This window comes from Mus pahari, chromosome 9 (genome assembly GCF_900095145.1).
Source record: "Mus pahari chromosome 9, PAHARI_EIJ_v1.1, whole genome shotgun sequence".
NCBI lineage: Eukaryota > Metazoa > Chordata > Mammalia > Rodentia > Muridae > Mus > Mus pahari.
In genome coordinates, this window is record NC_034598.1 from 41151789 (window position 1) to 41165679 (window position 13891).

At 49.0% G+C, this 13891-nt stretch overlaps 2 protein-coding genes across 5 annotated transcripts in view; one reads left to right on the forward strand and one right to left on the reverse strand.

Annotated features, from left to right (window-relative positions):
* Positions 1-2548: 2548 nt before the first annotated feature.
* On the reverse strand, positions 2549-9661 carry Ybey (ybeY metalloendoribonuclease). 4 transcript variants are annotated; one of them, XR_003844503.1, is made up of 6 exons: positions 9600-9661; positions 8976-9205; positions 6976-7104; positions 4730-4798; positions 3254-3717; positions 2549-3143 (listed from the first exon to the last, which is right to left on the reverse strand). XR_003844503.1 is itself a non-coding variant. In XM_029542477.1 (5 exons), the coding sequence occupies exons 2-5, from the start codon at positions 9183-9185 to the stop codon at positions 3081-3083; spliced, it is 471 nt and encodes a 156-aa protein (XP_029398337.1). In that variant the 5' UTR covers positions 9186-9205; positions 9600-9661; the 3' UTR covers positions 2549-3080. The 4 variants fall into 4 exon arrangements, 3 of the variants coding, with proteins under 3 accessions (XP_029398337.1, XP_021061466.1, XP_029398338.1); XM_029542477.1 differs by lacking the exon at positions 3254-3717; XM_021205807.2 differs by having other exon boundaries at positions 2549-3717.
* Positions 9662-9730: 69 nt separating this feature from the next.
* Positions 9731-13891, forward strand: part of Mcm3ap (minichromosome maintenance complex component 3 associated protein) — a 46434-nt gene continuing 42273 nt past the window's right edge. The window contains exons 1-3 of the mRNA XM_029542355.1: positions 9731-10107; positions 10553-11871; positions 12082-12305. Of these exons, the coding sequence (XP_029398215.1) occupies positions 10659-11871; positions 12082-12305 (1437 nt within the window). The 5' untranslated portion in view covers positions 9731-10107; positions 10553-10658. The remainder of the gene's footprint in view (positions 10108-10552; positions 11872-12081; positions 12306-13891) is intronic.

Sequence of the window (13891 nt, forward strand, 5' to 3'; positions counted from 1 at the left end):
AGTGAGTTCCAGGACAGTCAGGGCTACACAGAGAAACCCTGTCTCAAAAAAAAANAAAAAACAAACAAACAAAAAAAGTCTCTGTTATCTAATAGCAAAGAGCCCCTGGAGGAAAGGCAGCCCAGAGCATGGGCTGAAAAGCCCAGGTTTGGGAGTGAAGTATACCAGGTAGGGACTGAGGGCTGCTGGGATGGGAGAACTTGGAGGCCAGGGTATGCTTTGCTATGCAAAATATGCCCTCTCCACCCCTTGTCCCGGAGTCTGAAACCAAATACTCCATTCCACCTACCTTTATAGAGGTGCCCCGCCCCTGAGAATTTTAGTAAGCTTTCATTTGCTTGAGGTTAAATTTTTCATTTGCTAAGTTCTTCACCAAAAAGCTGGTCTCTGTTTTAGAATCCCTGGGACCTTACAGATCAGTGGCAGGACGGCTCAGAGTTGCCAGTTAGCCCCATGTGGACCATCCCTGTGACAGACCAGGCTTCCACTCTGTGACGACATGATGCCCACGCGGATAAACAAGCCAATGCCACACACTCGAGGGAGCTTCAGGGTGGCGCTGACGCTGCTTCCCACAGAACTGTCTTTCAGTGCGCCTTGGGGTGTGATCCCAGAGAAACTTGGTTTTGTTAAAAGCGCCAAAGAGCTCACACAATTTCCTTTCTAGATGATGTTTCTAACATGATTTTCCTCTCATATGATTATTAATCTGATAGAGGGAAGATATTTGGCAGATGTTTTGTCTTGGATTGCCTAGCAATGCTGGGCTAACAAGGAGGAAGTAGCCTGGGAGCAGCCTGGCTCTGGGAGCATCACCAGCTTCTGGAAGCTACGGGAATGCACATGGACCCACCCACCCTCACACATGGTCTTCCCAGTCTCTCTCAAGACTGCAGTCTGAGGCCCACGTGTGGGAGACTGAAGAGTCTGGGCAGGCCCTGTCATGGGCTTAGGGGTCCCCAGTGACTCGGGGAAAAGCTTCTCCTGGCCACGTCCCTTAACAGTAGTGATAGGGGCTGAGCCACTGTGCACAACTGTACTCTGAGAAGATGCACAGCACGCCCCAGAGATTCTTTTTTTGGTTTTCCGAGACAGGGTTTCTCTGTATAGCCCTGGCTGTCCTGGAATTCACTCTGTAGACCAGGCTGGCCTCGAACTCAGAAATCCGCCTGCCTCTGCCTCCCAAATGCTGGGATTAAAGGTGTGTGCCACCATACCCGGCTGCCCCAGAGATTTTAAAGATGGCCCAAGTGTGTGAGCGGCCAATCCACGGAGTCCATGGAACTTTCATCAAGATCACAGGCCTGGGATGGAGAGGTGGCTCAGCAGTTAAGAACACTGACTGCTCTTCCAAAGGTCCTGGGTTCAAATCCCAGCAACCACATGGTGGCTCATAACCATCCATAACAAGATCTGACTCCCTCTTCTGGAGTGTCTGAAGACAGCTACAGTGTACTTACATATAATTAATAAATCTTTGGGCAGGAGCAAGCAGGGCCAGAACAAGCAGAAATCCTAAGTTCAATTCCCAGCAACCACATGATGGCTCACAACCATCTGTACAGCTACAGTGTACTCATATACATAAAATAAGTAAATAAATCTTTGAAAAAAAAAAAAACATCACAGGCCCTTCACGGAAGTGAGGGACGAAATCTGGAATAAACACAAAGTGAGGAAGCCCCAAGTGGGGATGCTGTGGCTCCTGGAACAGGGCAGATAGTGCCCCTGCAGGCTTGGAGTCATCATGCGAATGTGGCTGGACTCAGTACAGCTGCTGGCCAACCCACAGATTTAGGGCAGCACAGCAACAGGCTGGGAATGTGGTAGAGCCTTGCCAAGCACGACGAGGCCCTGGATTCCATCCCCAGTGCTGCAAAATCAAACCAAACCAAAAAAAAAAAAAACAAACCACCAAACTAAACCAGAAATACCAAGCAGAGAAAAAGGGAAACGGAAAAATAAGCAGCACAGAAGCAGCCATTTTCCAAGGATGCTCAGAGGCAGGGAACCAGTTAGATGGCCGAGAAGAAGGGGCTGACATAGGCATATATGGGGGGATACACCCAGCAGAGGGATCAGGAAACCCTATCTAGGTTCAAGGTCACTGGCTACCTGCTGGGAAGACTCATGGTCCATTGCATAGGCATTTGTATGTCCTGTAGAACTAGACTTCAGGTCACCCAGAATTCCATGTTCTGGGACTTGAGCAGAACTACCATGCCTCTAACAGACAATAGGGGGAGTGGCAGGACCACAGTGGTCCACAGAATGTCAGTGGGGTGGCAAGGCCAACAACCTGAGTTCCATCTCTGGGGCCCACATAATAGTAGGAGAGAACCATCTGAATCATCTCCCACCAGCTGACCTCTGACCCCCCCACATATGCAGTGGGAAATGTGCACCCACACATGTACACACACACCAAATAAACTAAGAAAAAAAATTTATTTTTTTATTTTTTATTTTTTGGTTTTTCGAAGACAGGGTTTCTCTGTGTAGTCCTGGCTGTCTTGGAACTCATTCTGTAGACCAGGCTGGCCTCAAACGCAGAAATCTGCCTGCCTCTGCCTCCCAAGTGCTGAGACTAAAGGCATGCGCCACCACCACCCGGCTCCAAATAAAATGTCATCTAAAACAATTACAAACAGCAACACAGATGGGACACACACCTGACTCTCTGGCCCCAGGAGATAAGATCTGTAGGTCAGTGGGCTGTCTCATGGTGTCTATAGCCAACAGCTTAAGGAAGATGAGGGCACAAGGTAGCTCTGGGGAGTGGAGAAAGCAAGGTTCAGTTCTCAGAGTTCCTGGGGACTGGGTGAAAACCTTGTCCTTTGGGGCCTGCTGGTTTGCAGGCGCCTATCCTCCCAGGAAGAAGAGACTTCAGTGTTCTGGCATGTTCCTTCCACTTCAGGGAGACCAGGCAGTCTGCCCAGACTCTACAGATAGAAACCCAAAGAAGCCTAAGAGCGTCAGTGTTTCTCCTCTTGGAATGCCCAATTCTGCTTCCAGCAGAGTCCGCATGGCCTTCTAATCAGAGAAAGGGCTGACAGGCACTTCCTTGGTACTTGGCCCACTCACAGAATGAAGCTGTAGTGTGGGCTGAGGCCCTCCAGGGCAGCAGGACCAGCAGAGATCCACTGTGGAGGTAAAAAGGTCAGCTTAGAAACTTTGGGAGGGTCATGAAACACTTGTCCCTCCAGAAAGGAGAGGCTAATTAATATTTCTCAGACCATAGGGAAGAACTGACCTGTGGGTGGGGACACATCCAGCAGGACCGATGTTGCCCACCTTCAGGCAAGGGAAGTCCTTGTCACCTCATTCCCTAAAGACCAATCATTTTAAAGGGTGCATTGTTCCACCAATCATATTGTGCCTAGTTACTGATGCTCTATTCTGCCCCTGGAAACCACATAAAAACTCGCTGAATGGGCGCTGGGTCTCCGCCTCTCCTTCGGGTCAGAGAGGACCCCAGTGCACTGAAACAATAAATTCCTCTTGCTTTTTGCATCGATTCCGGTTCCATGTGGTTCACTCAGAGGCTCCCTGGTAAGCTAAGGTTCCCCGGAGTCTTGCAGAGGGACAGGACTCTGTCCGTCGAGATCTCTGTCTCAAAGTTTTGAGGCATCAGTAGAGTCCCCTGCTCAGGGGCTGGAGCCTCGCTCCTGTGTAGCAGCTCAGTTCCTCCAGCACCAGTTTCTCCTGGTTGTACATCTGGAACACAGCAGCGCACAAGCCCTGAAGGGACTCTGGGGACCCTTGTCCCGAGTCAGAGTCCTCCCAGGGTTCACCTCCTTCTGAAGCCTCCCTAACCCCTCCCCCAGGCTTTGCACAAGTCTATCAGCAGCACCTGAACAGAGACTCAAAGAGCTGTGGGTGGATGCAAGATACAAAGGACAGGACAGCATGAGTGGGTTCCCAAAGGATGGGGGAGAAGCTGGGGTGCATACGGGGCCCAGGGAAGTGTGGGGCAGGGAGGGAGTGGGCATAGACAGGGCTGGGTGGTAGCAGAAGTAGATGGTGATCTACTTTTAACTGAAAAAAAAAAAAAAAAAAGGGTGCCGGAGAGATGGCGCAGCAGTGGAGAGCACTCACTGTTCTCCCAGATCGCCTGGGTTCGGTTCCCAGCACCCACATCAGGAAGCTTCCAGTTTCCGGGGATCTGCTCCTTCCTCTGGCTTCTGCGGATAGCCAGCGCGCACACACACAGTGCTGACACTCATGGAGTTACATACCCATAAGCAGAAAATCTTAAAACAAATAAAATTCATTCCAAGCAATAGACTATTACCTACAAACATAACACAAGCCTATTGGACAATGTGGTAGGCTTTAAGTGTCATACCTATTGGCCGTTAGAAGAAATAAACCATGACTTAGCATCATTATTTGTTGCCAACTGATGGGTAAAGGTTTGGATTTCTTTCTTTTTTTTGGTATGTTTTTCTGAACATTAATTGTCCCTTGACCCCCATCAATAATAGCTAGCATTCAGGGAATTTAACTTTTCATCTGACTGTCCAGGTGCCTTTCCGGAGTAAAGTATCATAGGGAGCCAGAGCCTTCAGTACAAGACATCCTCACCTTTCCAGGCAGGGTGGACAAAGGCTGTTGTTTGGCCTCTTGCCATGGAGTTTCGGGGTAGGGGAGGGGATGCTAGACAGCAGCCTAAGGGTTAAGGTTGTATCTGAGGTAGCACAGCCCCTTGCAAAGGTACCACTCCTACCTTTTGCCACTCGGCCTCGGAGCTGTGGGTGAAGCCCAGCAGGTGACAGAGTCCATGGGTGGCTGTCACCTGTTGGAGTAATTGAGAAGTCAGCTCAGGGGATGATCTATCAGACGGCTGCCCCTTCGGGGTCACAGAGGACACTTGTAAGACTGGGCTGTCCTATGCCAGGACCCTGGGGTAGGGTACACAGTTGCTGCCCTGGGCAGGAGTTAATGCTCAGTTCTCTTCTGTCTAGGCAAGTGCTACCAGTGAGCTACATCCCAACCTCCATCGCCTCCTGTCTAAAACGGAACAATTCACCCAGTTCACTTAATTAGTGTGGAGCAACACTGCTTGGGGTTGGGTCCAGGTAAAGAGAGTTGATTGTCCCTGGTAGTATTAGGAATCCAACTAGATAGAATTAAGCAAGGGTGGATCACGGTCGTAATATCAGAAGTCTAGAAGGTTGCAGTGAAGTATTGATTGAATCCATGAGTTCAAGACCTGAGTGGTATAGTGAGTCTACATCTTTTCATTTATTTACTTATTCTTTTAAAATTGTATATATATGCACGTGAGTACAGACATCCTGGAGGCCTGAAGAGGACATCTGATAACCTTGGAGCTGAGTGCAGGCAGTTGTAAAACACCACGGAGACATTCCTCTAGGTTGAGCCTACATCGCTAAAAAAAACACAATTTTCAGCAGCAAGGGAGGCCAAATATGAGAAAAGGGAAGATGGGAGCAGGGTTGACTCTAAGAAAGAAGGAAAGAGCCAAGGATGCAGGCTTAACCCTGGAAAGTGAAGCCTTGTGATTGTCGCATAAAACAAGGACAGGGCATCTGTGCCCAGTGGGCGTGGTGATCAGGCTGAGACAGGACAGGGCATCTGTGCTCAGTGGGCGTGGTGAGCAGGCCGAGACAGGACAGGGCATCTGTGCTCAGTGGGCGTGGTGATCAGGCCGAGACAGGACAGGATTCGAGGTGGGTAGAGGGAGGCTGGATGCAGAAGAATTAGTGTCGCCTGCTTATAACAGGATTGGGCTATAGCCTGCACAAGACGGGGTAGAACAGAGTCCAGTGGAGGGGACTGAAGGTCTACAGCAGGTCTGAAGAGGCCACAGCTAAGGAAGAGTCTACACGATGTCTAGCTTTGGCTGACCAGAACACCACGATTTATAGAGAGGACTACTGCAAACTAAGCTAAAGTTATCTCAAGCAATCTTTAGTACTTTCTAATAACCATTACTATCAACCTTGGGATCAGCCCTAACGTCCTCATGTTGAGCAGATCACCTCTTGGAAAGCACAGTTAGTCTGACACACTTCTAGCCTCTGCCATCCCTAAAGCCAGGGACACTCAGCAGGTGTGTGGGAAACCTACAGAGTTGCCACCACCTCCCGGTATACTGTCTATCTGTCCTCTGCACTGAAGTCACTGGTGACTTGTGCCTTTTGTCTGTTCTGGGACTATGAGAGTTCGCACAACTCCATGTTGTACAGCAACCCGAATCTGTTCTACGGCTTCAGTAGCCACCCGTATTTGGCACAGAATAAACGAGTTTCTTACTTCCTTTAAAGCAGAGGTGTTATTTTGTGCCAACTGGCAGTGCCACTGCTAGTTCTGGGCTACTTCCTTCACAGCAGAGAATTACAACTCCCGACTCTGTATAGCACAGGCTGCACTATCCGAGATCAGGGAGACCGTCAAGTCCAAGGCCAAGCCCTTAACTCTGGGTCAACTCCAGGGCCTGCTTTGGGTCACTCTTCAATTCTAGGAGGCCCACAGATAGCAAGGCTGTGGCGGTGGCTGTGGCTGTGGCTGTGGCGGTGGCTGTGGCGGTGGCGGTGGCTGTGGCTGTGGCGGTGGCTGTTCTGCCAAAGTGGAGCTCTTCTACTGAACAATGGTACATTGTGTCTCTTGTCAGAGTTTCCCCCTCCTGCCTTCAAACTCTAAGTGTGGAGGCTCCTGTTCTATTCTGGGTAGTGTAATAAGAAGCCAATCCAGCAAATTTCAATAAGGGAAGCATGGTCTCATTTCTAGAGATAAAAGCTGAAGAAGTCCCTGGGAACACCCAGGCTCCCCCCACCCCCCGTGTTTTCCTTCCCTCAAGTCTGGAGCTTTCTGTCCCTGCTTTTCTGTTCTCCCCATCAATACAAGTGGTATGTGTGGATGCTTGTGTGTACATAGGAGTCTCCCCCTCCACCTTCTCTACAGTGGAAGTTCATTCACGAGCATATGTGGCTTCGCACCCCGACTTACCGTCAGGACATTACAGTAATCCTCACTTTCTCTGCAATGCTGGAGGATATACTCCACCCCGAGGAAAATGTCTCCCAAATTATAATCATCCGGTGAGTGTGGCTGAGGAAATTCGCCTGCTTTCAGATTCTGAAAAGGAGAAACAGTAGCCGGGTTACAAGGACTCAGCTCACTTGTTTGGCATGGGACTCTTGACCACTGGATGCCCAAGCTACAGGATGAAGGCTAAGGACCATCAAAGAGTCTGAGGGGGGTGGAATGCATAGTTATCACACAGTGACCCTCACGTGCTTCCTTTTCATCAAATTATCTACTTGCCACCTCCCCAACTCCTCTCAAAGTCACATTCGATATCATTGAATTGGCATATGGACACAATCACACTCCTTCCCCACTGGTCTGCCTGTCATTTTTTTCCTGTGAAGCAATAAGGGGAACAGGCTGGGGAGATGGCTCAGCAGTTAAGAGCACTGACTGCTCTTCCAGAGGTCCTGAGTTCAGATCCAGCAACCACATGATAGCTCACAACCATCTGCACAGCTAGTGTACTCATATACATAAAATAAACAAATAAATCTTTTTAGAGAAAAGAGAGAAGCAGGAAGAACTTTGCTTTGACAGGGGAAGAAACGTGTGTATGACATAATCCACTGGTGTCACGCCTACAGAAATAAATCCTTCCTTAGCTGTGGCCTCTTCAGACCTGCTGTAGACCTTCAGTCCCCTCCACTGGACTCTGTCTACCCTGTCTTGTGCAGGCTATAGCCCAATCCTGTTATAAGCAGGCGACACTAATTCTTCTGCATCCAGCCTCTCCCTCCACCCACCTCGAATCCTGTCCTGTCTCGGCCTGCTCACCACGCCCACTGTGCACAGATGCCCTGTCCTGTCTCGGCCTGCTCACCACGCCCACTGTGCACAGATGCCCTGTCCTGTCTCGGCCTGATCACCATGCCCACTGAGCACAGATGCCCTGTCCTGTCTCGGCCTGATCACCACGCTCACTGTGCACAGATGCCCTGTCCTGTCTCGGCCTGATCACCATGCCCACTGAGCACAGATGCCCTGTCCTGTCTCTGCCTGCTCACCACGCCCACTGTGCACAGATGCCCTGTCCTGTCTCGGCCTGCTCACCACGCCCACTGGTTACAGATGCCCTGTCCTTGTTTTATGCGACAATCACAAGGCTTCACTTTCCAGGGTTAAGCCTGCATCCCTGGCCCTTTCCTTCTCTTTTGCATCCTTTGAAGCACCGTTTACTATCAATTCACTCCCCAAAAGGATTATTCCCATTTCTTCTGCTAACAATGGGGGAAGCTATTTAGACAATGTGGTTCCTTGTAGCTATCTATGGAAAGGGAATCTGTTGATAATGCTCACATGTTTTTACCTTTCTGTCCAAGCATTTACTACTGAGGTATACTTAAAACTTCAAACGCCCTTATTTGAATTTCCTGAGGGCACTGAGTCAGTGAGGGTGGTCCCTGCATAGAGTAATTGTGACGTTTAGGGCTAGACATACTTAATGACTTAATGGGTATAGGTCGTATTGCTTCATTTCTGTTTTTTATTGGCTTGTTTTTGAGACCAAGTTATTCTGTGTAGCCCTAGCTGTCCTGTCAATCACTCTGTAACACCAGGGTGGCCTTGAATTCAGAGATCTGCCATTCTCTGCCTCCTAAGCATCAGGACTAAAGGGGTATGCCACCACGGCCACCCCGCTGAGAAAGGGGCATCTTATGTGGCTCTTGTCTGGCTTTGAACTAACCAGGCAGACCAAAGGTGGCTTTGAACTCATGAAGATTCAATTACCTCTGCCTCTCAAATAGATGGGACTAAAGGCATGCATAGTCACATCAGGCTAGACTTCAGTGCATTTCCGGAAAACTTCAAAATCAAAGATAACCATATCTGTAATATAATTAACAGGAACTATTCTGGAAGGAAGGTAAAAGCTGTATGAGAACACATTTTTTTCTTTTCTTTTCTTTTCTTTTTACCTCGTGAAATGGAAAAGAAAGCACGTCAGTTGGGACATTTTTATTCCTGTAGATCCTATTAATGTTCTGAATAGTCTTGTTGTCAACACAGATGATCCCCAGGTCAAATTTCTTCACTCCTAAGATACTCCTGACTAAATCCATCTTCCTGCGAAGTGGCACTCTTCTGATGGGGACCACCCGCTGCAGATTTTTAATCACCAAACTCATTTCGGGAAGAACACCCAGTCCTTTAAAAAAAAAAAAAGGTTGGAAGGAACCTGTGGTTAAAGTTCGAGAAAAGACCCGTAAGTACTAGAGAGTGATTACTTATGTAAAAACACACGCGCCCTCACAATAAAACAACTTTATTTGGTGGGATTTATCTGGTGGTAATTCTAAGGGAAATCACCTTTATTTACCCTAGGAAGCTAATAAACAGGGTAGACTGGGGACAACGTGTAGAAAGAATAAGGTAGGTGGTTGGGGCGGCTGCAATGGTGCAGGACCAGGTGAGGATGAGTGTGGGTGAGCGAATGGGGTCGCTGTGAGTCTAGCGTCTCTCGGGCACTCAGGTCGGGGGGGGGATCCGCGCACGAACCGGGGGCTTCCACGCCGCACGAGCCGGGATGGCCGCGCACTTACCGCAGCAAACCGTGAAGAAGGCCGGGGGTCCGGCGGGCCGCCTGCCGGAAGATCAACACAGCACACCCCAGGGAGCGGAAGCCGGATGCGGAGGACCGGAAGTTGGTCCTACGACTTTGATGTCCGTAGCGCACACCTAAGAGCCCGCTCCAGCGGCCGCTGTGTTGCCGTGCGGTGGGCCCGGTAGCGGCTGCGCGCAGACTGCGGGCGAGCACGAGCGCTGGCGACTGGCGGTATCTGGCGGACCTGCTCCTCCCTCCGCGGCCTCCGCTGTCCCCTGGGTTCTTTGCCGAGTTGCTGAAGGCCTGTCTTCACCAGTTTTCGCTCGAAGGCGTCTGTTAGCCTAGCGGCCGGTTTCCCGTCGGGGATAAAAAGCTGTTATTTCTAGACCAGGGCATCGCACGTTTGAGTTATCGGGAGAAAAATGAGATGGTAGGAAATCAAAGCAGTAATATTTTAAATTACGTGGTTTTTTCTTTTTTTTGGCCTTGGAGATCGCAAGAATCTGGTAAGTGATGTGTTCCCGTCTTATTACTGAGATGCCCCCCCCCCCAGCCCCCGAGAAGGTATTAATTGAGTAAAATGCTTTGCATTTTTATTTTAATATTAACGGATCAGGCTACACCTAAACCTGATGGATCACACCTGTGGTCCCAGCAGAAGGGAGGCCGAGGCAGGAGAAAGGAGCATAAGGTTGTGCTTGATTGTAGTAAGCTTGAGGCAAGCCTGGGCTAAGTGAGACCTTGTCTTTAATGAAAAGAAAAAGAAAGAAACTTTAAACCTCCCTTACACCATAATTCATTTCGCATACCCTCTGTCCAAAACCTGTTGGTCTGTGTGTGGTCAGATGCCCGTTGTGCCCTTGTGTTTTCAATAATTGTCCTTAGAATATCTGTGATTTAGGAGTTGGAGCAAAATATGCTGTGATGTTCTAAACTTTTTTTTTTTTTCAGGTTATCCTGAGGATGAAGGAGAGCTTCCCCAGGTAACAGATAATTTAAGGAAGAGAGCTACTTGTGTACAGACCGTATTTATTGCCTTCCGATAATTGGGTCGAAGATGCACCCGGTGAACCCCTTCGGAGGGCAGCAGCCCAGTGCTTTTGCGGTGTCTTCCAGCACCACGGGAACATATCAGACTAAGTCACCTTTTCGATTTGGACAGCCTTCCCTTTTTGGACAGAACAATACACCCAGCAAGAGCCTGGCATTTTCACAAGTACCGGGCTTTGCAGCAGCCTCTGGGGGAAGCCATTCTTCCTCCTTGCCAGCATTTGGACTCCCCCAAACCTCAAGTGTGGGACTCTTCTCTAGTCTGGAATCCACACCTTCTTTCACAGCTACTTCAGGGCCTTCGAGTTCGTCTGTGCCCGGAAATACGGCATTCAGCTTTAAGTCAACTTCTAGTGTTGGGGTTTTCCCAAGTGGCTCTACTTTTGGGCCAGAAACCGGAGAAGTAGCAGGTTCTGGCTTTAGGAAGACAGAATTCAAGTTTAAACCTCTGGAAAATGCAGTCTTCAAACCGATCCCGGGGCCTGAGTCAGAGCCGGAGAAAACCCAGAGCCAAATTTCTTCTGGATTTTTTACATTTTCCCATCCCGTTAGTAGCGGGTCTGGAGGCCTGACCCCTTTTTCTTTCCCACAGGCGACAAATAGTTCGGTGACTAGCTCAAGTTTTATCTTTTCGAAACCAGTTACTAGTAATACACCTGCCTTTGCCTCTGCTTTGTCTAACCAAAATGTAGAAGAAGAGAAGAGGGGTTCTAAGTCAGTGTTTGGAAGCTCAAACAGTAGCTTCAGTGCTTTCCCCATAGCGTCACCCGGATCTTTGGGGGAGCCCTTCCCAGCTAACAAACCAAGCCTCCGCCAAGGGTGTGAGGAAACCATCTCCCAGGTGGAGCCACTTCCCACCCTCATGAAGGGATTAAAGAGGAAAGAGGACCTGGATCGCTCCCCGAGGAGACATTGCCACGAGGCAGCAGAAGACTCGGACCCCCTGTCCAGGGGCGACCATCCCCCAGATAAACGGCCAGTTCGCCTCAACAGACCCCGGGGAGGCACTTTGTTTGGCCGGACGATACAGGAGGTCTTCAAAAGCAATAAAGAAGCAGGCCGCCTGGGCAGCAAGGAATCCAAGAAGGAGAGTGGCTTCTCTGAATCTGGGGAAAGTGACCATGGGGCCGTCCCAGGAGGGAGTCAGTCCACCCTGGTACCTTCCCGCCTTCCAACTGTGACGAAAGAGGAAGAAGTGGAAGGTAGAGATGAGAAAGAAGGTGCGTCCTAAACGAGTGTGTGTGTGTGTGTGTGTGTGTGTGTGTGTGCGCGCGCGCGCCAGCCAAAAGTGTGCTGCCCAGCTCTTGGGCGGTCCCTCGCGGTCACTTGATTTTTAAGTCCCACGATCTTGGCTTTTTGTCCCATAGTGGCTCCTTTGGCCTGGAAGTGTTGTCTCTGACGGGCTTGCATGTCTGCTCTCTAAATTCCAGATTCTCTCCGGGGACCGTCTGTGCGCCAGAGTAAACGAAGCGCGAGCACAGACAGCCTTGGAGGCTTGTCGTCTTTAGAGCTCACAGCCATCCAGTGCAAGAACATCCCCGACTACCTCAACGACAGAGCCATCCTGGAGAGACACTTCAGCAAAATCGCTAAAGTCCAGAGGGTCTTTACCAGGCGCAGCAAGAAGCTCGCTGTCATTCATTTCTTCGATCATGTGAGTACTCCCAAGAACTTGCCGCCTGTCGTGTTTTCTGTGTTGCAGAGAACTAAACCCAGGGCCCTGAGCATGAGATGCAAGCTCCTCACCACTGAGTCCATGTTCTGAGTCCTCAACTTGGTCACTTGAAAAAATTTTTTTTTTTCTAAATTATTTTTATTTTTTGTATGTCAGTGTTTTGCGGGCATGTTTGTCTGTGCACCACTTGCATGTCTGATGCCCATCGAGGCCGGAAGAGGGCATCAGATCCCCTGGAAGCAGAGTAACAGGTGGTTGTAAGCTCCATGTGGGTGCTGGGAATAAAATCCAGTCCTCCCTCTGGAAGAGCAGCAAGTGCTCCCGACTGCTGGCTATATCTCCAGATCCAGCTTTGTCACTTGCAAACTCCTTTTCCCTTTTCACCGTAAGTGACTTGTTTGATAGACTGTAGGGAAAGCACTCAAGTAGCTTTTCTTTTCTCTAAATAGCTCATTCTAGGTTCAGAATTAGCTTTGTGTGAGTGTGTGGGGTGTGGATCATGATAGAGAAGGAGTAAGAGAGAGGAGGACGAGATTTTAAGGGGGGGTGATAAAGAGGGTAATGGACATGTGACATGGAAACGGAACGGAGACTGGGGGTGTAGGGTGTAGGTAAATAGCCAGCAGAGGCCTGGGGCATGATGTAAGGGAAGGGAACCAATCAGAGTAAGGTATAATGATACACGCATATGAAATGCCATATGAAACCCATTCCTACTCATGCTTGCCGAAATGACTTTTTTTTTAAAAAAAAGATTTATTTTATGTATATGAGTACACTGTTGCTGTCTTCAGACACACCAGAAAAGGCCTTGAGATCCCATTATAGATGGTTGTAAGCCACCATGTGGTTGCTGGGGATTGAACTCAGGACCTCTGGAAGAACATCAGTACTCTTAACCACTGAGCCATCTCTCCAGCCCCCCTGAAATGATTTTTTAAGAATCTCTTTTTCACTTGAGGTCAGGATGACATTGTTTGTTTCCCTAACCTGGGTGTGTGCGGGACTGAGGTCCCTGGAGGGTGTGGTGCTCCAGGGGAGGCCATGCCTGTGAAGTCTGGTTCCTCTGAAAGGTCTGAGAGTTACTGCAGACAAATAGGACTTTGTTTCCCTCTTGAGACAGGGTTTCTCCGTGTAGCCCTGGCTGACCTGGAACTCACTCTGTAGACCAGGCTGGCCCCAAACTCAGAAATCTGTCTGCCTCTGCCTCTTCCTCTGCCTCCCAAGTTCTGGGATTAAAGATGTGCACCACCACCACCTGGCTTGCATAGTACTTTTTCAAACTTGAATTTTCTGCTTTTGTTTTTGTTTTATTTGGCTAAGTTCATGGTTACTCTAAACATTCAAACAATACAGAGAAAAAAGTCACGATCCTATTCTCTAGAAAAAACTGTTGGGTTTGTAGCATTGGCTATATGATTTCACCTGTGTAACTTTATATCTTTGTTGTTTTTCTAAGTATACATACAGAAAGAGGAAATTACATAAGAACTTAAAAAGGAGAAAGCATGTTCTCATAATAACTATTTTTATTTTTGTGTGATGTGTGTGTGTGTGTGTGTGTG